Raw genomic sequence first — 23,413 nt, 5'->3', positions numbered from 1 at the left:
GTGTGGTATAAACCAAAACAAATCTTCACCTCAGTGTAAGTTAAAGTGGTGGATATTTACAAAGCCACAAAGCGGCCAAGTAAATATCCACCTCCACTCACCTCCACTATAGTGAATAACTGTTAAGTATTCAAAACATCAACCCAAAATTATAAAGCTAATTAACAAAACTATTCAGCCGAAAGAAACAATGTTTTAAACAAATAATTTGCACCACAAAGTTTCACATTTGTGGAAAAAAGATCATGATGACTTCTTATTTACTATAAAAAAGGTACTGCATACTGTAAACATTAATTTAATGCTATTTGAAAGCCACTAGATTGCACGGGCCATGCAGGAATCAAAGCACTTTACAGAAGGAATTTATGATTATTATACAGTTCCAAAGGTTCACAAATCTTGAATGTTCTGGGAACCGGACCAAATGAGAGCAGTGACATCAAGTTTGAGAAATTCTTTATCATTGTAGCAATATCTTAGCAGTTTTTTTGGATGCAAGTTGCAGTAACTGTTCTAATTAAGTTCTGTTGTACTCAACTAAGCAGCGTTTACAGACTGGTTCTTTTTTCCAAATGTCTTGTAATTTTAGCACAAAAAACATACCAGAGACCTAACAATTACTAAACTGGCTTGATCTATGAAGACAAGAACCTAAATTAAAGTAACTCCAGTTGTTTAAAAATTTAAGTGAAAATAAGGGGAAAAAAGCCTGATTGTCTTGTAAGTCGTTTTAGGAAATACAGAACTTGTGTTTTTCTAGCAAATATACATCACTTTGTTGGTTGTAGTATTACTGGATAAGAAGAAAATGTTTCTTCAACAACCATTATTACAGTATCACTTTGTCGAGCATTGTGGTGCAATGTGTTGGCTAAAAAATTACATTTCGGCATTCTGAAATATACTTTAGCCTACTAGCAAGCTCAGCTTATTGTTTTTACTGTTTTGATGTCAATTTTTTCAGTTTTTTAAATTTGAATACTCAAGTCCATCCAAAGTGATAATAATAGTAATACAGTTTATTTTCTTGGGCAGAAATGTGCACATTGGCTCAGGTTAAGGTTGCTCTGAGCTGGCCCAAAAATTTATTTATGCCCTTGGACATTAACTGTTATTGTTTGAAAATCATTTCACTGAGAGTTGTCAGGAAAGTGGATCTTTTTTGAACCCACCTTACTTCTTCAAATGAAGTATTTGAGAGTAAAAATGAGTACAGAACCACATTCAGCAACCACAACAAAAGTCACTTGCAAAAATTCAGCCACTTTAAAATACTTTCAAAAATAACCAAAGTAATAGTTGATGTTTTTTTTGTGTCCGTGGTTTCCACTTAAGATGTAGCCTTTACCCTCCCTCTTTAAATATTAGCTGATGACCTACAGTCCAATTGAGTTTAGAACTCTGTCTTTAATCAGAGGATCAAAGCATCCATAACAGTTCTCAAACAAACACTGAGGTTTATTGTATTCCAGCAGCTTCTGGGGACCACGGACAAGGAAATGCTCCAAGCTGTAGGCAATGCAGACAATGCACTGTTCTTGGTAATCATCACACTCCTGACAGACATAGACACGACCTGAAGACTTTCCAACAAACACACCCTAAGCAAAAGAGATTGATGTTTGCTTATCAGCAAAATCGTCTAAAAACAACTGGAATGTGCTATATGCTAACATAATAATGAAAATAAATTAAACCAAATATTCTAAAATATTTCAAAAGAATCCTACAAAGAATAACTTAACCCTTTTACTCACAGATCTCTTTAGTAATTCTCCTTACTGCCTGCCCACAATTTTTATGATGTAAATGGTTTAAAGAATTCTCCAACATGTGATTCAAGTTTTCCTTGATTCTCCTCGCTTTTCTGCTTATAATGTATTGAAATTGTATGGAGAAATTCTGTTTTGGTCAATCAAAGGAGTTAAAGGATCAAAATATAAAATTCAGCACCGTGGTTTTTCTGTTCCATAAAAGATTCACTGAGCATACAGCTTAAGTTGTAAATGCCCTCAGCAATCTCATCTTAAATTTTACATTTGGACCTGACTTCATTAACATGTATTCCGTGAACCTATCAATTTGGAAAAATGATGATTTCATCAACTATTTTAGGAACAACAGTGCTTCTCTCCTATTCATTTATTCTGCACTCAGGTTTAGTTGACAGCTCACAACTTTCAAACATGTTTGAAAATTCTAAATATGAGACAGGTGTGCAACTTAACAATGTGACTTCAAAAAAAGCTAACTCCAATATTGCAATTTATGAAAAAACTGGCAAAATATACTAATTATATATAATAATTCACTTTGCAAAAAGAGGGAAACTTAGAATTGGATAATACCATTGACAAATGAATTGTATTCTATATCATATACCCTGTGCCGCTGAAATTAACCCAAATTTAGACTTTTATTTATATTGATTTATCACAGGTCATATATTAATAAGGGTCTTAATAATTCACTAACTCGACAATTAGTAATGGATGAAAATTGTGATACTCAGAATATTAGAATTGGAGGATAATCTTTTCCATTTACACTATTAAGCATGTTCCAGTAAAAAATACACAGGTAATAAAGAGAAACCAAATGCATCTCTCACTTCATCATCTCTCACAAAAATTCGATTACCAGCACATCAATATGCAAATCAACCCCAGTTGTTTTGTTCCTAGTTGCAAATTTTTCAAATCAATTTGTTTTGTATTTTCCTTTGTCTTTTATTCAATTTTACCACACTTTGAAACAATGGAAAATAAAACTCAAACTGTTTTCTCACTGACAACATACAGGTCCTCGTAATCATGAAAGTCATACTGTTCACACATGTGGAGCTTGAACAATGACAAGCGTGAGGAGGGTGCGAAAAATATGAACGGCATTTTTTAAAAGGCACAACTAGGCAAGATCACTCGCGCATAGAGGAATATAAACAGAAATTCTATGAATCTATCTTGCAAAAGTTACTTTTGGAATCGCGACGTTTGAATTGTACACTAAAGCTTATAAAATCTGAAAAGCTTAGTCTTTCGGTATCCATTTTAAACCGCTCGTGTCAACTCTTCAACGCCGTTTATTGTCTTAAAAAAATTTAATCGATCGAGAACTCTTTAGTTGACGTTCGACATCAACAAACTGTGTAAGAATAGCTCCTTGATAGCACAAATCAACTCGAATACATAAATATAGCTGATTTATTTAAATATTTGACAATGGGTGCTAGTGAAGGAGTTATCCACTACAAGTTCAGAATATTTCCTTGCACTTCTCAAATTAACTACCTTACCTCTACCGGGAATGATAAGCTTCCTTGCAACATACCGATCTGTGCAACTTCCTCTTCGATATAGTATTTTTTCCAGACTTGTAAAGTGAAATCCTCGAACACGGTCGACTCGCCACGGCCGACAATCACTAGATCTCGATTGAAACCATTTACAATAAGCTTACGATATTTGTAGTCTTCGAGAAAAGAGTCCAATTCTCTTGTGTCGTTGACATTTAATTTCCTTAGCCGTGTAAAGAAACGTTCCTTATCTGTGGGATCCGCCAATTGAAAGGCGCTGGAAATTTCGCTATCCGCCATGATTGTTCTCTGAAGAAAAACCACACCAGCAAACGGATGTAAATTGGTGGTAAAATCTTCGATTATTTCGGACATATAAAAAAATATCCAACAAATGCAGAGCTACTGTAAGGATTCTTGTGTGTTGATTAGCTGTCTTTACGCTTCATGTCATAAAGACAAACACACAGCAAGAGTCCGCATTTAGCAAATGTGTCAAATCGTAGTAATCATAAATTATCACCAGGGAACTGGGCGAGGGGACTGTTAATCCTCTCCTCTCCCCACCATAGAAGGATTTGCTTTGCATTTGTTCATTTATTATTTGGCGACCATACCGCTGAACCGAAATAACCCTGGGCTCGATATTGACCCTAAGCTTGTAATTTCTATCAGCTCCTTTTTTCCTTGCTTTTTGGTATTTTGATGAAATACATTTAAAATTTCAAACAAGTCAATAATACTGATAATAATGATGATTACAATGTCAATGATCAAGAACAAATATGTCAATTATACAAGTAAAATGGGGCGCCCACAATAAGGCAAGTCAGAGGTAAGCAGTTATCACCAGTTGATGGTCATATATTGAACCATAAATCTTTGGAACCCTTAATCGGAAGGCTTTGGATCTTGAGACAGTTGTTATAAATACAATCTCGCCAGCGCTGATATTATAAAGAATTACCTCTGACCACTCAAAGGGCAGGAATTGAAAAAATATTTCGTGAGGTAAGGTATACTACAGTTGCTGATAAGCGCTCATGAAAGGATTAGTTTGATTATGAGGATCAACTAATGAAATTCAATCATGTACGTTTTTAAAGACGGCTTGACTTTTCCAGGCATTTCCTCAAATTAAAACTAACGCAGTGTGTAGAGTCAATACAAAGAAACTTCACAAGGATTCATGATTTATATGCTGAAGCGATATTTCGAAGCAAACTGGCATTTTCGTTCGAATTTTTGCAACGACTGCGCCACATATCTACGTGGTTTTTACATCCTTGGGAATGTTGACAAAATCCATGGACATCACTGTCTCTTAAGGTCTCTTAAGGGCAGTCAGATTTATGTTGCTCATGTATAAAAGTTGCCACATTTCTATCACGTCTCCTTAGACGTGACTGTGCTAATTACTGTTAAACTTTGCTTTTTTTTCCCCTTGGAAGTGTAATAGGAAGCCATGACTTGACCCGTTTTGTGGGAAATGCACCCAACCCCATGCAATGGCTTATAACTGTTAAACATGATCACAAATTAGATTGTTAACTTGCATAAGAACACAACACAATGACCTGGCTGGGTGTTGAGAAGCCTGGACTATCACCTGGTCTCCTGTGCCCTGTTTCAACCACATTGTTAGTACCAGTCTTTTAGCTGGTAGCAATATTCATGCAGGCTGGTGATGGTTTAGGTGGTTGTTCAGTCTTTGCTTCATAGGTATGAAGCTGTAATCCTGAGTTGCGATACCACGCAACCCATTTCCTAGAAGATGTCAGTCAAAATGGAGGACTGGCCTAAAGAGAAGCAGGTCTTGCTAAGAAGTATTAAAGAAAAGGAGGAAAGGTTAAAAGACTTTGAGAAGGTTAGAGGCAAAAAAAAACAGTAAGTGACAGCAAAACACACAATAAGCTAATGTGCAAGAGGACATTTGGTAATTCGTGAACAAGGGAAAAAAATTAAGAACCAATATACATTAAACCAAAACCATAGAAATCACAGCAGCAAATTTGAGTGGAAGAAATTTCAATAGGAGCCAACATGAGCATAAAGAAAAAAAAAAAGCAAACTGTGTGAAGGGCAGAAAAACATGAGTAACCAAGTTGTGATTGTTTTTAGTTTTGGATCCAATTTGATGGTGTGCAAGTTCCCTGGACCAATCAAAGACTGTTGTAAAGCAAAAACAAAGAACGTATAATTTCCCTAAATTGCGTATTGGCTATTAACTGGTCATTGAGGTGAATGTAAAATCTTGTTATTTTTGCAGAGGTTCCTTCCCACCATGATAGAAGATGAACGACTAATTTTGAGGGTAAAAAAAATGCATATACATTTAGCTGTTAGATCTTTTTATGTCATTTGTATTATTTGTAAAGATGGTGGGTTTCATTGAGATGGTTTGATTGATTTTCTCAGTCATGTCTTCTCCCTGTTGCAGTTTGCTTTAAAATAGATTAGTTGTTTTAACTCTTCAGTACAAACATTTACATGACCTTATATTTGTAACTTTTTAAAGGAAAAGGAACTTGAAAAAGAAGTTGATGGTGTGAAATCCAAGGTAAAAAGATGTACCTAATTTTAATCAATTAGCTTGAGTTAGTATTGAGTGGTACTGGTACTGTAAGTTATGCTTGTATGAATGGTCATTTTTCTGTGTCCCCTTCCCCTCCCCCCTCCCCCCTCCTTGATACACTTGTGGTCTCCATGCTCAAGTAATTTATCATTTAATTGTTAAAATTCCATATTAATTTTTTTCTCTGTTGCAAGAGATGGTTAATTGTATTTTTTCTTCTGTTTGTATGGTGCCATTAGATTGCCACTTGCAAGCAAGAAATAGAAGTTTTGAAGTTGCGGAAACAACTGAAGGTTAGTTACTCTGACTATATATAGAGGGCATTTTGATTGAGTATTATAAAATGGAAATAGATGATCAGAATAAGCTAATGAACACTTGAAGTAAAAACAAGAAAAATTCTTGAGCTATCAGAAAATATGACTGTTAGAGGACTTTCTCTGTCAGTGACAACTGATCCCCCTCCCTCCCACCCCCCCCCCGAGAAGCATGTGATTCCAAAATCTTCCAACCCCTTTACCCCCCCTCCACCCCTCCACCCCCTCCACCCCCTTCACCCCCTTCACCCCTTCCCCCCATTAGGTGGTAATGAATAAGGATGAACTTCCCCAAGGCAAATTGAGGAACTGGAATTTGCTCCATTTATGAAACAAAGATAATGATATGTCTGATTTGTCAAGCAAAGGGTCTTTTTGAGGACGAGTAGTTTCAGAGTCAATCCAGAGTCTAGCATTCCTGAAGCTTTTTTTCACAACAACAGAAAAAAAGTTTCCAAACAAGGAGTTTGAACTTTTTATCACTTAATTCAATGAAAAAGTTTTATAACATTCCTTTAAATTTAAAGCACCTGAAAATTCCTGTGGCAAGCCTTAACCACTTCTGTCAGTAATAAAAAGTTTTCAGGACTTGGTATGAACTTCTTTCCCTTTGATGTGACTTGTCTATTCTGTCTTTCTTTTTACTTGGCAGGAACTTGAAGAAGAAAATGAAAGTCTAAGCTCAATACCGTAATTAAGTGAATAAAATTAGCTACTCAGTTTAACTTTCAATTTTGTGGTAACGAGTAAATAAACAATAGCCTCCATTTGGCACAAAAATATGCACGGATATTTGTCCGCACATATTATCTGTCCCGAAATGTGAACAGTTTACCGATAGCGAAGCTCGAGGAAAATGGTGAACTACGAGGAACAGATTGTTTGTTGTTTGTTTGTTGTTGTGAAGAGCATAATTTTGCGTCAAATGGAGCAACGCCCAAGAAAAATATTTACGAACAGCTAATTGTTTCCTGCGTGGGATAGTTACTTTTCATTGTCCTCTGGGACAACTTTATAAAAAAAAGTAAACATGTTCATTCCTCTGTAACAAGAAAAACCCCCTCTCATCTTGAATTAAATTTTGAACCAATGGTTTTATCGTTGTGGATGTGAGGTTTGAAATTTGGAGAACATCACTCGGGGTATATTTGGTAAATAAACCCCTCCAGGCGGCTGGTATGTAGGCTAGTAAGGTTTGCGGCTGAAAAAAATTGTCTAATGGACGAATATGAGGCCGAGAAGCGAAGCTTCGAGGGAAAATGTGAAATTCTGGGGAGAATCTCTTGACCGTGAACATTATCAGCTTGCAGCCAACGTATCAGCAAGCCAAAAGAGGCTGTATGTATTTTCTAACCCTCTCATTAATTATCGTAACGCGCGTTGACAGCAAATTTTTTTGACTTTGTTGTAATTTTTGGAGTAGCATTTGAGGTCAGCTTTTAAACATCATTACCACTGGACTCTACCAAACTAGTTGTTAGGTGACAAACACTATGGCTTTGTTTCTTTTAGACGGAAATTAACGGAGGACAAATATCGACTTATAGGAGGGTTATTGCGTGACTATTGTCCGGTGATTTTGAGTCGCGAACATCAATAGGTGGGTTATTACCTGGGATATTTCCCACTTGTAGCTGGGATATTTTCGGTCACGAGTCACGTTTAGACCAATCGGACGCGAGTAGTATAGCGCGTCTGACTAGCAATTCCCGCGCGGCCTGGGTCCGAGTTTGAGTAATAATTTATTCATGCCATGTAGGTACACGTGTTAGGGTTATTAGATAATTATATTCATGACGTGTAGGTACACGAGGGTAAAAATTGATTATTTAATGAGCGAGTGTCCATGTCGGTCATCTTTGTTAATAGAGATAAGGGTCGGTTTGATTTATATATGGAACGGTAGCGTAAAATTCATCCATGTGGGATACCTATTTGTGTGATGTGCATGTGCAATCTTCTAATTAGAAATGTACGCATGCGCAATGCTTTAGAGCCAGTCCCTATGTGGTATGAATGTCACGAAATGTCCTATGGCTGGTACTTATGTGGTGTAAGACGTCACAAAATGTTACGTGTGACGTCATCTGCCCAGACTTGCCCACCCAAGCTAAATCCCAAGAGAGATGTTGTCTAAACTTGTCTAGGACTTGCTCAAGAGTTGTCTAGTATTGCTTAAGGCTGTCCGAATCTCTGGAGGTTAGGATTTATTATTTAAAGTGACGTCGTTGTAAGTAGAAGGAGTCATAAACATGTCTGTTTTTCATTATCCCTACGATTTTACGTGTACATGCAAAACATGTGTCTGCTTACAACGCGTTTCACGTGGGTGGATCATCTTACATCCAATGTATTACTTGGTTGGTTACTGACATCGAGGCTATGACAGAATTTAAGCACTCTTTAAAATGGTATCGCTTACGCCAGAAAAACCGAGGTATTCTTAGAGATTCAGCCAGTCTCCATTACCATGGATTGTGACAGAGCTCTCGAGAGTCCTAGAGAAATTATCTATCGTAGTTATCTCTGCTCCCCATCTCGAGTACAACTTCGATATTGACCAGAGCAAGAAAAAAGGCCGCGCAAGTGTGTTGTTACATCCAATTTCGGGATGGGAGGATCCAAGGCTCAAAAGAAAATTTCCAATCTAAAACGCAAGATTCGTCAGCAAGCATCGAAACATGTTCATTCTTGTAAGGAAAAAGATCTGGAAATACAGGAATTAAAACTAAGGGAAAGACATCGTGACATTATATTTCGCGATGCCTTACGATACATTTACCACCCCTATGGAAACCAGAGATGTATCTACTATACCAACTGGGATAAAGAAGTCGCAGATGGTTTCCATTCTGCCTACCACGAAATAGATTACAGATAGAGAGACAAAATGTAAAACCATGTAAAAGTTTATTAATTACAAAAAGTACGCTACGGGTGTTGAATAAAAATGTGTAATATTATAATTGTTTGAATTGTAATTAGTAGTTAACCAAAGATAATCTTCTATAAGGGGTGCTGCTACATCTTCCTCATAATCTACAAAACCCCAACTTATGACTGGTGTGACATTACAAATCTGATTCACAACCATAAAAAAGTGAAATTGGTTAAAAAGTACAACAATTTCATCATCTTCCATATCTAAAAGACACCATAGTGTGAAAAAAAACTCGTCGAGATCCTCCAGAGGGAAATCATCCAAAGGGAATTCATTCTAAAAATGTAAAAAATTTAATTTCATAGTCATTACTTGACCACGTCGTAGCCAACCACTCGTACCTATGGAGCTCTCTTTCTTGGATATCATAAAAACAATGTATGAATTGGTTTATGTTATACAGTGAAAGAACACAATTTAAAAAATCAACATCTTGAAAATAAACAGCTAAATTAAAGTTTTCCATGACTGATAATTCAAATTTTAAATTGCTGAAAAACCAATAGAGGGCATCTGTATCCACATAGTTTTGATGTATCTACGAAAGAGAAACCCCATATAAACGAATATGAAAAAGTTGACCATAAAAGTAATTTTGCAGTAATTCCATGGATATGCGATTACTACAAGGTATTATTTCAACAAACGGTAACACGGAATTAGGTAAGATATACAAATGTAAATAATGATTCCATAATTGTCTTGGCGTATAAAAACCGTGTCGTTCTTCAGCAACTAATTGTAACCTGAGGTAAAAATTTCTCATAAAACATGCTTGTATTGAAAAATAAAATCTGGGAAGAGATCGTTGAAAATGTCTTCGTAAAGAACGAATTAAATAGTATGTGGTAGTCTTTATAATCGGAAATCTAACTAAAAGTCTACAGATTGATTCTTGAGGTATCTATAAAATAGAAAATAAACGTACTCGCATAAATAAATTGCTATGACAATAAGATCGGTTTAATCTTCTTGTTTCGTAGATACCCGCATGTATTCCTAACATATCACTTATTACAGTATTTTCTAAAAGAACATCAAAAAGTAATTGATAATAAAATGTATCGGGAAATAACTGATGCGCTTGAAAAAAACTATTTTGAAATTCCATACAAAATTGCACATGAATCACATAATATTCCAGTCTATTTATTATAATTCTTAGAGCTTGAAAAAGAGCTCTTAAAGAATTTCGAATGAAATTGGTTTCTTGATCAGTCACATAGAGCAAACATAAAGTTGACAGGTAATCATGTGGAGGAATCTGAAATCATTAAAAAAAGTCTAATTGAATTGCTATTGTGTAAAATGTCGTAATAAAAAGAAAAATGAGCTCTCATATAAAATTCAGACTCTCCTACATGTCAATAAAATTTAAAGAGCAAAAAAAAAAAGGTTATCTAAAACGTTCACGAAACATATAGTGGCAATAACGAATAGAATCACGATTTGAATGCGCAGGGAAACGCAATTGAAACCTAAAAAATTGGTATAGTACTCTTCTAATGCGATGAAAAAAAGCTACTAAAAACTCAGCGAAAGGAAAGTGTTGAGTCAAAAACAATCTGCGTATATGAGCTGGAACGATTTCATCGATATAGCGTTCAAAATACGTGTTAAAATCTGGAGGTTTATAAATTTCAATTCGAATCAAATCATGTTCCACATCCAGTCTAGTAAGAATATTCCGCATATCGGTGATCAGACGAAGTAAATAATTGCTCATAAACTCATGATCGACGATAAAATACGATGCTTCAAATACGTCATGCATCTAAAGATGAATAGAAAAAAGGTTGTCTTAGTTTTTTAAAATTTTTTTTTTTGAAATGTTCACGCAAACAACGATTCGTAAAATAAAAAACACACACACCTGTTGAATCCTGGCTTCGAGCGCTCCAGGTTGAAGCAATGCTTCCAAATCTTGGATGGCCTGTTGTCTTTGTGCTTCTCTCCTTGCCAAATCCTCGTTTATCGGTGGATTTCTTATTGGATCGATGGCGGCTTGGGCAGCAAATGGTCGTCGGCAGTGTCCACATGCAGCCGATGTATGGACATGTTGCTGGTAACATGCACGGTGAACTCGTCTTGTACAGCATGGTGTCGCTGTAGCATTATACATGTTTACAGTAATTGAAGTCAAACAGATGAAGCAATCGTAGGGCGCTCCGTCTTCTTCGACATCCTGACGTCTTAATCGTCGTGATCTTCTAACAGGAGGCATCTAAAAGAGAAAAGCGAAGTAAAATGTTAAAAAAGCAAATCTAGCAAATAAAAAACGAATCGCAATCACAAACTTACCTTGTGTCACACTTGTAGTTCACGTAGAAGATCACACACACACGTCAAAACTTCTTCTTACTGATAAAGTAGTCAAATCGTAGTCAAAACCTTGAACCAACAGTTGACGCTTCTGCTTTAAACGCAAGTTGAAAAGTGGAAAGCGTTTCAACTACGTTTTCGAATAAAACAGAGCCCCTTAGGGAAAACAATTAAACAAATTTGAAGCTGCCTGAGGCTGCCCAATCCCCTAAGGAAATCGTCGCCAATCAGAGTCGTTGTATACAGCCTGAAAAATTTGAAATTGAAATTTCAGTTGACGCTTCTGCTTTAAACGCAAGTTGAAAAGTGGAAAGCGTTTCAACTACGTTTTCGAATAAAACAGAGCCCCTTAGGGAGAACAATTAAACAAATTTGAAGCTGCCTGAGGCTGCCCAACCCCCTAAGGAAATCGTCGCCAATCAGAGTCGTTGTATACAGCCTGAAAATTTTGAAATTCAAATTCCATAAAAAACTACTACAAAGCTTGCGCCATCATCTCAAAGGCTGCAGATGTAGATGAAGAAGTAGTAAAGTGTGAAGTTGTAGATTGAATTGAGGGATCGAGCGATGGCGAAACGAAAGTTTGACGAAGTGGAATATGGGGATGATGGTATTTCTGATGACTTATTAAACGAAATTGGAGAAGTCTTTGAAAATCAATATGGCAACGATGTGACAGACTCGCAAATGGTTCAATTTGGTCGTGAATTGGATCAACAACAATTAGATGCCCTCGACATTGGTTTGGATGAACACCCTGAGCAAATTGGTGGTGGTATGCCCTTGTTTGAATTTGATTTTCAAAAATTTGGTCTCCCCAAGCGGTGGAAGAAATCAGCGGCGAGTCAACAAAGATATCGCGCCACATTAAAACAGAGGCGTAACCCAACAAAGAACGATAATGTGGGAAAAGAAGTCACGGAGGCTTTAGTCAGGTAAGATGATCATGATTTAGTTTCTGTCGTTAAGTAATTGCTACGAGCACTATGAAACAGACATAGATAAAAATCATCATGTGTCTTCGATATACGGAGAAGCTGACCTAGCAATATCAAAACTTGTCTTAGAAATCAAAAATGAAAGAGAAAAAACTGCTAGATCCTTAAGGACCTTTTTTATTTCTTAGATCGATGAAAGAAACACTCCATCGCAAAAAAGTTACCGACCAGTGGCAAAACAAAACATTGAAAGATACAGATGAAGTGTTTTTAAACTTTAAAGCCGAGAAATTTGACCACCATGTACAAACACAACGCTTTACTGTCAGTGAAATCATGAATGGAAATGGCGAAGAGCGATTTGGTGCATATATGAACCAACTGGCCAATCAACTTAACTCGAATGAATCTTTTAGCCCTGAGGATAAGTTCGCCGTCGACCTCACCATCGTGCCAAAACCAAAGGAAGGTGGTAAATCTAAATTAACAAAGGGAAGACATAATATTGAAGATGTTCTCCACAACAAACAATGTGTGTTACCGATTAAAAATTCAGAAGACAACCTTTGCCTTGCAAGAGCCATTTGTCTAACAAAAGCCCACTTGCATAAAGACGATGGTGTAGAGGGAAAGCGTTACTATAAGAATCTTGGAAATAATCCGAATGTGCTCACCCGATGCGCCAAATTCATTCACAAGCAAGCTGGTGTGCCCGAAGGCTCTTGTGGGCGTGCCGAATTAGAAAAGTTTCAACAGTACCTGGCGCCCGACTACCAGTTGAAAGTGATGACCACATGCTATCCATATTGCATTACGTTTCAAGGAAACGTGGAATCGCCAAAGTACATCATCCGCCTCCTGTATCAACCAGAGTACGAAAGCGATATGGGTCATTACCATGGATGTACGTCTTACCTCGGATTCCTGGAAAGATCGTATTTTTGTGACACGTGCAACAAAGGCTTTGACCATGACGACTTCCGCAACCACCCATGCGAGGGCCGTCGCTGTAAAGCATGCAAGCAGACCGAATGTGGTACAAAACCTCACGAACCCTCTCTCCACTGCTCAGCCTGCAACCGCCATTTTTACAGTCAGAACTGCCTCGCCTTACACCGCGCAAAAAACATCTGCATGACCCTAGTACGATGCGGTAACTGTTGCAAACAATTTCAGCCAGACCCCCAACAGCTGCACCGTTGTTACTTTGGAAAATGCTCTAACTGTAAGGAGTACGTGGACCTTAGAGAACACAAATGCTACATTCAACCCATCCCTGAACAAGAAGATTCACCCAAACGGAAAACGAAAGCCAAAATCAAGAAGCATTTAAAAATAAACCCCGAGGCATCCGTGTACGAAGAACCATCCATCTTCGTCTACGCGGACTATGAAGCCATGATCAGCGAGGACGGAACACACCTACCCATTTGCGTCTGCGCTCAAACTTCCGAAAACAACACCTCCTACACGTTTTATGGCGACGATTGCAGTAAACAGTTTCTGGAATTCTTGACGAACCTTACCGAAGATCAGTACAAAGAACCGCGTGAAGTCATCTGCATATTCCATAATTTAAAAGGGTATGATTCCATTTTCATACAGCATCAGCTTGTGATAGAAGGAAGAAAATTCGATTTGATGATTCCTAACGGCACAAAGATGATTTCTCTGGAAGCTGGTAAAATCACATTTAAAGATTCCATGGCTTTTCTTCCCATGGCTCTGTCTGCATTTACCGACACCTTTGGTCTCACCGAGTTGAAAAAAGGCTTCTTCCCACACAAGTTTCATACGCAAGAAAATCGAAGTTATGTGGGTCCGTTACCTGAAGTTTCTTACTATGATCCGGAGGGAATGTCGAGTAAGAAAAAAGAAGAATTCGAAGTGTGGTATAGAGAAGAAGCAGCCAAACAACACCCATTTGATCTCAAAGAAGAACTGCTTGCATACTGTCACTCAGATGTTGCGTTACTGAAAGCTGGATGTCACAAATTCATCCAAGAATTTAAAAGCATCGCCGGTTTCAATCCTATGGAAAAATGCGTTACGATCGCCGCAGCGTGTAACCGTTATTGGAGGAGGAAACATTTACCCTTAGATCTCATAGCAGTAGAACCTTCATCGGGGTGGCGAGGTGCCCGTATGAATCACTCCAAAGCATCTTTGGAATGGTTGATGTGGCAAGAATACAATACCGGAAGTCGAATTCAGCACGCACGTAACGGTGGAGAGTATCGTATCCCTGTTGGCCCTACCTCGTACTTCGTGGATGGTTACGATGCACAGACCCGCACAGTCTACGAATTTTACGGATGCCTCTATCATGGTTGTCGTACCTGTTACACCAATCGCAAACAAATTCCGTTCTGTTCCAATGGGTTGACCGTAGAAGCCTTACGCCAACAGACCAGTCAGAAAATTCAAAAACTCCGCGGTAAAGGGTATCGAGTGGTGGAAATCTGGGGGTGTGAATGGGAGAAAGAGAAGAAAGAAACACCAGCCATTACCGAATTTCTAAAAGATTTGGATATCGTCCCTCCTTTGAACCCAAGAGAAGGTTTTTACGGTGGTAGAACGGGCGCCGCCTGCCTGTACCATAAAGTAAATGAAGAAGAAAGAGAAGAAATCCGCTACATCGACGTAACGTCTGAGTACCCCTACGTAAACAAGTATGGTACGTACCCTGTAGGCCACCCGGACATCTATTTGGAACCAGAGAATCAAGACCCTAGAAGTTACTTTGGCTTGATGACTGTGGACATCACACCACCCGCTGACATGTATAACCCAGTCTTACCTTACCGTCATAAAATTGGAAACTCCTACAAGCTGACCTTCCCGTTATGCCGTAAGTGTGTAGAAATAGAGACACAGAAAGAACACATGCTGGAACGCGACTATCACTGCCCACACAGTGATGAAGAACGAATGTTACGAGGCACCTGGTGTACCCCAGAGATAAATAAAGCGATCGAAAAAGGATACCGACTCGTCCGAATTCATGAAGTATGGGACTTCCCGCAGCGTCGAAAAGGTCTGTTCCAGCCGTACGTGGACACCTGGTTAAAAATTAAGCAAGAGAGCGGTGGCTACCCAAACTGGGTGCGGACCGATACTCAAAAAGAAAAATACATTCATTGCTATGAAGAAAAAGAAGGTATCCGACTCGACCCTACCAAGATCGTCAAGAACCCCGGAAGAAAAGCCACGGCTAAACTCATGCTTAACTCCTTCTGGGGGAAATTTGGCCAACAAAACAATAAATCGAAGACCAAACAATGCACGCAACCCTACGAACTCCTAGATCTGCTTGACGACCCTCTCTTCACCGTGACAGACATCCGTATTCTTAATTCCGAAGTAATAGAAGTATCATACAAACGCGATGAAGAAGATCCTTACAAAGGGAGCAATACTAATATTTTCATCGCAGCATTTACCACCTGTTTGGCCCGCCTTAAATTGTACGAATCGTTGGAGAAGTTGGGTGACCGAGTCTTATATTACGATACAGACTCGGTCATATATACATGGAAACCGGGGCAGACAGAAATCGAGCTTGGCGACTACCTCGGCGACATGACCAACGAGCTTGACAATGGCGACTTTATTGTAGAATTCATCTCCGCAGGTGCGAAGAACTATGGGTATCAAACAAAGAATGGTAAAGTGGTGTGCAAAGTAAAGGGATTCTCGCTGAATGTACGTGGTGCCAAACAGCTAAATTACGACATCATCCGCCAAAATATTTTGGATGAGGTTCTTCACCCGTTAGATGAACAAAGAAAAACGCTGGTAGTCAACCCGACCCACTTTGTCAGAAACCCCACTTTGAAAAAAATCAAGACTGAGACTCAGACTAAGTCGTATCAACTCGTGTTCGACAAGCGAGTTTTAGATCATTCGCACGGTTTTAAGTCTTATCCTTACGGATATTCGCGACTGGATGCACAAGATTTGGAGAACATGGACTTGTTGCTTTTATAAAAACAAAACAAAACAAAAAACATTGACACTCAAAGCGAACATTTTTTAAATTATTTTTTTAATAAAACAAAGTTTTAAAAAAGTTTTCATGACGTGTTTGTTAATTCTTTAAGTAAACGGTTAATTCTTGAATCCCTTGGGTGACCACTTCCATTTCGGTGAGGCGTACTACTTTTCGTAAATTTTCATAATAATCCCTTCATGTTTCTTCGATTTGTTTTTCTTGAGAAATCATGCATAATTTATATTTGCGGCATCGACATGAATACACTCGCGGCATCTTTAGTGTCTACAACTTAACAAAAAACACTACACTGAACGTTTTCTATGTTGTTCAATATTATCAAGCCATTTCTTTGAAAAATAAGTTCTTTCCTCCACGTTACGTATCATTTCTTTTAATTGGAGTTCTTTTTTTTTCTTCCCATGTATGATCCGTTTGCGTTTCTTTCTCTTCTTCTTTTCCTGGGCTTCGGTTTTTGGCGGCGGCGGCTTCAGACAGACAGCCTCTGGCTGCCTCTTTTTGGTTAAACATGTTATCTCACTCGTCTAAAATGCATGGTGACTATAGAAGCGCCGTCTGTAAACTGAGCCAAATTATTATTTTCCGACTCACTCATCTGTGTTTCCACCACATCGATGTGATTCTTACGTAACTTGATGTAATGAATCTGCTTGGGTTCGTAATAATAATTTCCTTCCAAGATTGGTTGGTAGTGTATTTGACGTATAAGATCAGTCGTCTGATCTCCCACGCGTACTGGAGCACAAAGCGAGGAATACATATACAAGGTTCGTGGGTAAGGTAAATTTAAGTAGGTACTTCTCTTAGTATTGATAAAGGTCCAGTTCAGATCGCTAAGAAGAAATCTATGATATTTCTCCGCAAATCGGTCTTTCCATGGGATCTCATATCTGTAATACGCCAAACTGGATGTAGTAAGCCTCCTATCATAACTCCACACCGTACCACGTTTGGTCACTGTGAGATTATGCGCCGGTCGTGATACATTACAATTCTCTTCAATAGGACCACTAACAATACGACGATAAGGAACTGTTGTTTTTTTCGTCCAACCAAACAACTCACACATGTCTCGAGGTAACTCAAAATAGAGACCGTCACGAACTTCTTGATGAGTTATATCAGTCGATTTTACCTTGTCTGCTGTTACAGTAATCGTTTCTTTATCCTCATCCGCAATCACTTCAAATTGTGCGCTGTGTCCTGAAGAAAAATGACTCCCAAACGCCGAGCCCATATTCATAATACATTTTAAACGTTCTTCATCAAACAAGGATTTGAGTAAATCGTGAACTGTCTCGATACGATGTTGTTTGATGTCTCCATACGTGACATTGTAAGTCACTTTATGTTGTATATCCCCAGTGGCTACTTTAATTCGTCCTGTGGTTAGCAAGACATCATCGTCTTTTAATCCTTTGAGGTAACTGGACACCTTAGAATCGTGTGGAAGCGAAATACTACTCAATCCCACTTCCCACTCTCCTTCTAAATCGATGCGTTTGTCTAATCGATTTTTCCAAGAATTGTTTTTGTTGTCTGGAAAATATTTCAGACTCCCATCGTTACTGGGTAACGTCAAGTAAAAGTATCACCTGACATGATGTGCTCTCGATAACGACAAAACTACAAATGAACCGGAGACACACACTGTGTTGCATTTTCACAAGTTTTATTTCATCATTGTAGAGGCGTTACAATTTTGTTTTAAGTTTAGCTTGCATGATTCGCTTCACAATTTGCTCGGTTAAACTCTTCTTGCCTGGAAACTTATCGATTCCGGCTACCATCTTACGATCTGCAATATGTTTGTCAGCGAGTGATTTAGCTTTACTGTAATCAATATCGTGCTGTTTGGCTAATCTATCAAGACGATTAATTCCTGGATCACCACGTTTTAATCGCTTGGCTAATTTTGTACCTGGACCCATATACTGGTATCCGGGCCAATGAAACTCGACACCTAACTTTGAAATCCATTTCTGAATATCAAATTTTCCTCCTCTCTGTCGTTTCCTTTTAGCCTTAACTAGGACGGTTCTTGCCCCTCCCTTTGCCTTTCTTCGACTTTGGCGTTTCGTCATCTTCAAACACTTGATACGGGTCGTAACCTCTCTTTTCCCAAGGTTCCCAGTTACCAAATTCTTTGAGTCGTTCCAACTCCGTGCGATGCTTTTGCGGTGTGGGAACAGGAAGTTTTCGTTTCGTTTTTTGTATCTTTTGGGATGGAGCTGTGAGAAAAGGAATCTTGGACGTTCCCGGTTTCGCAGGGGTGACGTGTTCGTTCTTGATCCCCACAGGTGTGACAGGTTCCCTCTTGAGTGTCATCTGAGGTACGGCGGCTTGTCCCCTCATATTTATGGATTTAATGAGTTCTTTTAACAATCCCTCTTGCAACCCCTCCATGAGATTACCATCATCGTCTCGAGGTGGAGGTTCTACACCACCGGCGATAGGAATCTGTCTCAATTTGTCAGTAAGCTTGCGTTCTTGCATTAACAATTCTTTTACCACAGGTTCTTTTAAAGCAGCAGGAGTAGATGTATCTTCTAATAACAGTTTTGCTTCGGCGGCCACGCGTGCGGCTTTGTCCAGAAGAGTACTTTCAGTAATTTTTCCCTTGTAATAATCTACCAAAGCTCGAAACTCATCGGGTTTCACCATTAAGAACGTCTCCATAATCGCCACAAGGGTTCCACCACACGCATACGCAACCACCGAAACAGTTGAGTTATTGTGAGTCTACACTCGGTTGAATCCTTATAGTCACTGTCGTCGTCGTCGTAGTTGAATTGCAAATCAAACTTTATACCCGTGTCCACTTCGTTTATACCCTCTTGCACGGTGACAGTCATGATCTCTTGAAACACTGACAGAACGCGTCGTTCATACCACTCCAAAAGCTACCGCCTGTTTGATTCACAAGTAATTGACGCCGCTTTCTTAAAGAGTTCCTCCGTTTACCCAACTCTCTCAACATCACTCTATATTTCTTGAGTTTGGCAACGGTGGGCGGTGATAAAGGTATCTTTTTCTTCAACATGTTCAACGTGAATTCACTGACGGCATTGATTTGATCTTTACTAGCGTGAAGTAATTTTTCCATACGACGCTTTCTATTTTTCTCTTGTAAAATAGATTTTAAAAAATCCACATTTCTCTTGAAACTATTAATCATCGCTTTTTCTTTGTAAGAGCTTCTAGGCCTTTTTTAGCCCCAAACGATGCAGCTCCTCCAAGGGCACTTAAACCCAATGCTTTACCTCCAGCAATGAGGGCTGGAATGAGTGCCGCTAATGGTAGGATACCTCCTTTTTGTCTTCTTTTGGTTAGTCTTCTTTTCACTCTTCTTCTCCTTCGGGTTGTGGGCATACTGCGCTTATAACCAGGCATCTTTCTTATTTATTTCTCTCTGTAACAGCGTACACACCCTTCGTGTCGTAACAAGTGACTTAAAAGTCTCGTAGAATCTCTACTTGCAGGGTGTACGTCAAATAACAAATAACCATAGGGTCTGTCCGTACATGCATTATATATATCCATAACAGGTAGCCACTTGGTCGGGTATATCTGTAGCAGTAAGGTGCGCAACGCCACTTTATCTCTAGGATTTTTAAAGGCAATAATGTATTGCGCATTCCTAGAGATGGTTTTGGCATATTTTCCTTGAGGGAACATGTCTTGGCAGAGATAACACACGGTGACATTCATGTGGTGAGAATATTGTGTGAAAAGATTTAGTATTTCTCTGTCATCTCCTCCCTCCGACATGAGATCATCCAAGACAAGAATACCCCTCGTTTATCTCCAAACCATGTTGTTAAATCGTCGTGGGTAGGCACTCCTTTAAAAAATTCTATGCCATGGCGTTGCATGTCGTCAAACTTATTTTGCCAGGATCCATAACAGTAATGCACGCGGGTCGGTCTTTGGTCAAAGAGGTCTAAATTTTCCAAAAGTAGGTGATGGAGAAAGGTGGTTTTTCCACAACTTGTAGGGCCCACAATCAAAATATTGGAAGGGGATTTGAACGAAAATCCTGGTTCCACACACTTGAACATGATTGCTAAAAGCGAGTTACACAAAAGTGACACGATTTTATTTCATTCCTTTTATTTTATTAACGATTGAATGATGTCTTCTAACATGTCGCCTACTTTATCATCGTTGCCTACATAATCCTTTTTAGAAAACATGGAAAAAAACTCATCCATACTCTTGCGTCTTGCTTTACACATTAAATAAATGATGGCATAGTTTCCACAACTTGCGGTTTTTACAGATTGTAATGCTCGAGTATTTTTACGCACGTAAGGCCATCGGTTTAACCATACAATGAATGGTGCCAGAAATTCATAGGTGGTTAAATCTAAACCATAACTATCTAAAATTTCACAGCTATCGTGTTCGGTCCACACAGCTATCCAGTGTTCCCCAGGTTTGTCTGCAGGGTGGGTATTGACAATGTAAGCTCTCGGTTTCACACGTTCAGGCGACTCGGGTAGTTCGTCACAGGCTAAAGCACTCACAAAGTACTTGCGGAGTTCTGGATCGCTTTCCGCTAAAGCGTTGAGTTGATTCGTAGTAAGCCACACAAACTCCATCACTAATGCACTTCCATCGTGGTAGCTCCTTTAATGCCATCAATTTCCATAATGCCTTCATATTCAGCATAAACGATCACCGTTTTCTGACTTGCTTGCCCTGCACATTTAATGTGAATGTTGATGAAGCCTTCATTTTTAGGTAGAAGAACCGGGTCATCGTGACTTCCATTGGCCACATTGGAAAACGCAAACAGCGTGCAATTTTTTCCATGACCCCAGTCTTTGAATCGCACCATGTTTCCTGCATTTCTGTACAGACAGCCAGTAGCATCCAGAAATCGGTGATAACCCACCAAGTCTTTTTGACCATTAGCCGTGTTGAGTTCCAAAGTCTCGTATGGGTATTCTTCTCCATTCACAATTTGTTTGATGTATTCCACCCCAAATTTTCCAAAGGCCAAGGGGTCTTCGTTGTATTGACCATTGAATGCAGTAGTTTTCAGAATACCAATGATGACTCTTTGGGGCACCTTTCCATTGAATGGGTTGTTGATTTCTTTAGAAGTGGCCCCATTGTCTAAGGGAAACTGTCTCATCTCGGTACGGATCATGGGATACTTGGTTGGGGTTTTGGTCATCATACTCATCATGCTCATGTAGACGGCTGGGTTTAGGGACACCAGACATAGAAAGAAGGTAAGTTTAATATCCTCCGGGTTGACTCGGACTTCCTCACTGGGTGGATTGGCTTCTCCATTCATGAATAAAGCTGCTGGATTCAGATAAAATTCCAATTCCAAAAGAGTTTTGGGGACGATCCATTTTCCTTGGTGAAACGCGTCTATAAACGGTTTCATTCTCAAGATTCTCCTCTTTCCTCCTGCATAGTAATCTGTTGCATCTGCTCTCTGTCTCTTAATGCTTTCTTGATGATTTATGGAAAGAGCTGTATACGCGTCATCATCCATCTTGACATTTGCAGCGGTGTAGGTTACAGGAGAATCAATTTCGTTCCGCCATCCAGCTGGTTCGAGTATCGTCTCTCCATCATTCCTGTCATAATTAAGGATGGTCTGTATGAAAGCTTTAAGATGGTACATGTCTACTTGTTCGGTGAGTAAGGTACCATTGGCTCTGAAATTGATTTGCTTGAAGAGGGTGTGTGCAATATTGTTGGCTGGTGAAGTCATCACACCCACATTGTTTGCGCGTGCTGTGAGACTGGCATTTTCTGTGGTTTTGAAACCCAAATCCAGTTGGACAAAACTTCTCGAAAGATCGATGAGATCTGATTGTCGTTCCACGTACACTTGGATAGGAGTAATACTAGATGTCTGAGGTGGTATTTTGACATATCGGTACTTTACCGTAGAAAGATCTGTAGGTGGTATTCTAAAGAGATCTAGACTTGAATTCTGCTCTGCCCCTTTGATAGACATGGTGATGTGTCTGTTTCAACGTCTTCTGCGTTTATGCACACGTTGTCGTGTTCCTATTTTCTTTATACGACTTGTGAGAAATCCTCCTCGTTGCTGTTGTTTTCTTCTTCTCCCTTTATACCTTTTTAAGATGGAAGACACAGGATCTGTCGGTGATGTTGTGCCTACACCAATGATAGGATCACTTTGACGTACGGTGCTGATGCGGACCATGTTTTATTCTCCAAAAATATCGTTCAACCTCTTGGCAACTTTTCTCTTCAATTCGTTCTTGAGCGCTTGGGAAGCCCCTCTCTTTATACCTCGCGGCACTTCTGATAACGAACGCTTTTTGACACTGCTTTTAAGGCCTCCTGTTACACCTTTCAAAAAATCTTTAGCCATGTCTTTGACTCCGGCACCTATTTGAGGATCACCCCAGGATCCGATAAAAGGTGGTGGGGCATAAGGTGAGGGGGTCTGCCAGCGCATGAGACCACCACCTCCTTGTTCATTTGGCACATACACTTTAAAGCGTCTCAAACTTCCTCCTCTCATGATGCGATCACCACAACACACAATTCACTTTAAATCTTTTTTATTAATCCAACTGTTATATTTGCTAGGGTACCCTTTCCACTTGACAAACAATTTATCCTTTTGTCTCTTTAATACTTTTTCCACTCGAAAATAAGTCGCTTCATCTACATGTACTTTTTGCAAATCCCACACATAAAATGTGCCTTGTAAGGGCGTGTCATCCAATTCTTGCACTTTATAGGTCGTTACCATTCCGGGTACGACTTTACGAACTTGAAACACTTCTTCCGTCCATCCTGGTAGATACCCTTTCTTAAACGGTCTAAATTTTTTATTCAATCGGACTTTATCGCCTACTTTAAATGCAGGCTTTTTTTCTTTCTTAGTCTGATATTTCCCATACAAATTGTTCCACACTTCTTTGGCATTGAATGTGGTGACTTTAGCTGGTGTGGTTTTAATACTCCTGTGATAGGTGCGATTGTATTGATTGACAAGTTTG

The 23,413-nt window shown here is 39.1% G+C and overlaps 4 protein-coding genes and 1 pseudogene across 7 annotated transcripts; 2 read left to right on the top strand and 3 right to left on the bottom strand.

The window, feature by feature from the left end:
- Nucleotides 1–976: 976 nt before the first annotated feature.
- LOC131770537 (uncharacterized) lies at nt 977–3,787 on the bottom strand. The gene is made up of 2 exons (XM_059086254.2): nt 3,299–3,787; nt 977–1,604 (listed from the first exon to the last, which is right to left on the bottom strand). The coding sequence occupies exons 1-2, from the start codon at nt 3,671–3,673 to the stop codon at nt 1,380–1,382; spliced, it is 600 nt and encodes a 199-aa protein (XP_058942237.1). The 5' UTR covers nt 3,674–3,787; the 3' UTR covers nt 977–1,379.
- A 158-nt stretch (nt 3,788–3,945) lies between these two features.
- LOC136279792 (chromosome partition protein Smc-like) lies at nt 3,946–7,282 on the top strand. 4 transcript variants are annotated; one of them, XM_066164022.1, is made up of 6 exons: nt 3,946–4,133; nt 5,021–5,165; nt 5,568–5,612; nt 5,817–5,858; nt 6,113–6,166; nt 6,843–7,282. In XM_066164022.1, exons 2-6 carry the CDS (start codon nt 5,073–5,075, stop codon nt 6,882–6,884), a joined length of 276 nt encoding a protein of 91 aa, XP_066020119.1. In that variant the 5' UTR covers nt 3,946–4,133; nt 5,021–5,072; the 3' UTR covers nt 6,885–7,282. The 4 variants fall into 4 exon arrangements, with proteins under 4 accessions (XP_066020119.1, XP_066020120.1, XP_066020118.1 ...); XM_066164023.1 differs by having other exon boundaries at nt 5,007–5,165; XM_066164021.1 differs by lacking the exon at nt 3,946–4,133 and adding an exon at nt 4,144–4,309.
- Nucleotides 7,283–12,020: 4,738 nt separating this feature from the next.
- On the top strand, nt 12,021–16,381 carry LOC136280052 (uncharacterized). Its single transcript, XM_066164692.1, has 2 exons — nt 12,021–12,388; nt 12,580–16,381. The coding sequence occupies exons 1-2, from the start codon at nt 12,021–12,023 to the stop codon at nt 16,379–16,381; spliced, it is 4,170 nt and encodes a 1,389-aa protein (XP_066020789.1).
- Nucleotides 16,382–19,808: 3,427 nt separating this feature from the next.
- Nucleotides 19,809–20,281, bottom strand: LOC131769941 (uncharacterized; annotated as a pseudogene).
- Nucleotides 20,282–21,012: 731 nt separating this feature from the next.
- On the bottom strand, nt 21,013–22,392 carry LOC131769940 (uncharacterized protein F54H12.2-like). Its single transcript, XM_059085667.2, has one exon. It carries the CDS (start codon nt 22,390–22,392, stop codon nt 21,013–21,015), a length of 1,380 nt encoding a protein of 459 aa, XP_058941650.1.
- Nucleotides 22,393–23,413: the final 1,021 nt, after the last annotated feature.

The sequence above is a fragment of the Pocillopora verrucosa genome, chromosome 3, assembly GCF_036669915.1.
Source record: "Pocillopora verrucosa isolate sample1 chromosome 3, ASM3666991v2, whole genome shotgun sequence".
Taxonomy (NCBI): Eukaryota; Metazoa; Cnidaria; class Anthozoa; order Scleractinia; family Pocilloporidae; genus Pocillopora; species Pocillopora verrucosa.
The sequence above is the reverse complement of the archived record's forward strand: the minus strand, read 5'-3'. Positions and strand labels throughout refer to the sequence as shown.

Coding starts and splice junctions, on each gene's coding strand:
- LOC136279792 (XM_066164022.1), top strand. CDS start 5,073: ATGTCAGTCAAAATGGAGGACTGGCCTAAAGAGAAGCAGGTCTTGCTA. Junction 5,166..5,567: donor GGTTAAAAGACTTTGAGAAG/GTTAGAGGCAAA, acceptor TTATTTTTGCAG/AGGTTCCTTCCCACCATGAT. Junction 5,613..5,816: donor ATGAACGACTAATTTTGAGG/GTAAAAAAAATG, acceptor AACTTTTTAAAG/GAAAAGGAACTTGAAAAAGA.
- LOC131770537 (XM_059086254.2), bottom strand. CDS start 3,673: ATGTCCGAAATAATCGAAGATTTTACCACCAATTTACATCCGTTTGCT. Junction 1,605..3,298: donor GCTTATCATTCCCGGTAGAG/GTAAGGTAGTTA, acceptor TCTTTTGCTTAG/GGTGTGTTTGTTGGAAAGTC.
- LOC131769940 (XM_059085667.2), bottom strand. CDS start 22,392: ATGTCTATCAAAGGGGCAGAGCAGAATTCAAGTCTAGATCTCTTTAGA.
- LOC136280052 (XM_066164692.1), top strand. CDS start 12,021: ATGGCGAAACGAAAGTTTGACGAAGTGGAATATGGGGATGATGGTATT. Junction 12,389..12,579: donor GTCACGGAGGCTTTAGTCAG/GTAAGATGATCA, acceptor TTTATTTCTTAG/ATCGATGAAAGAAACACTCC.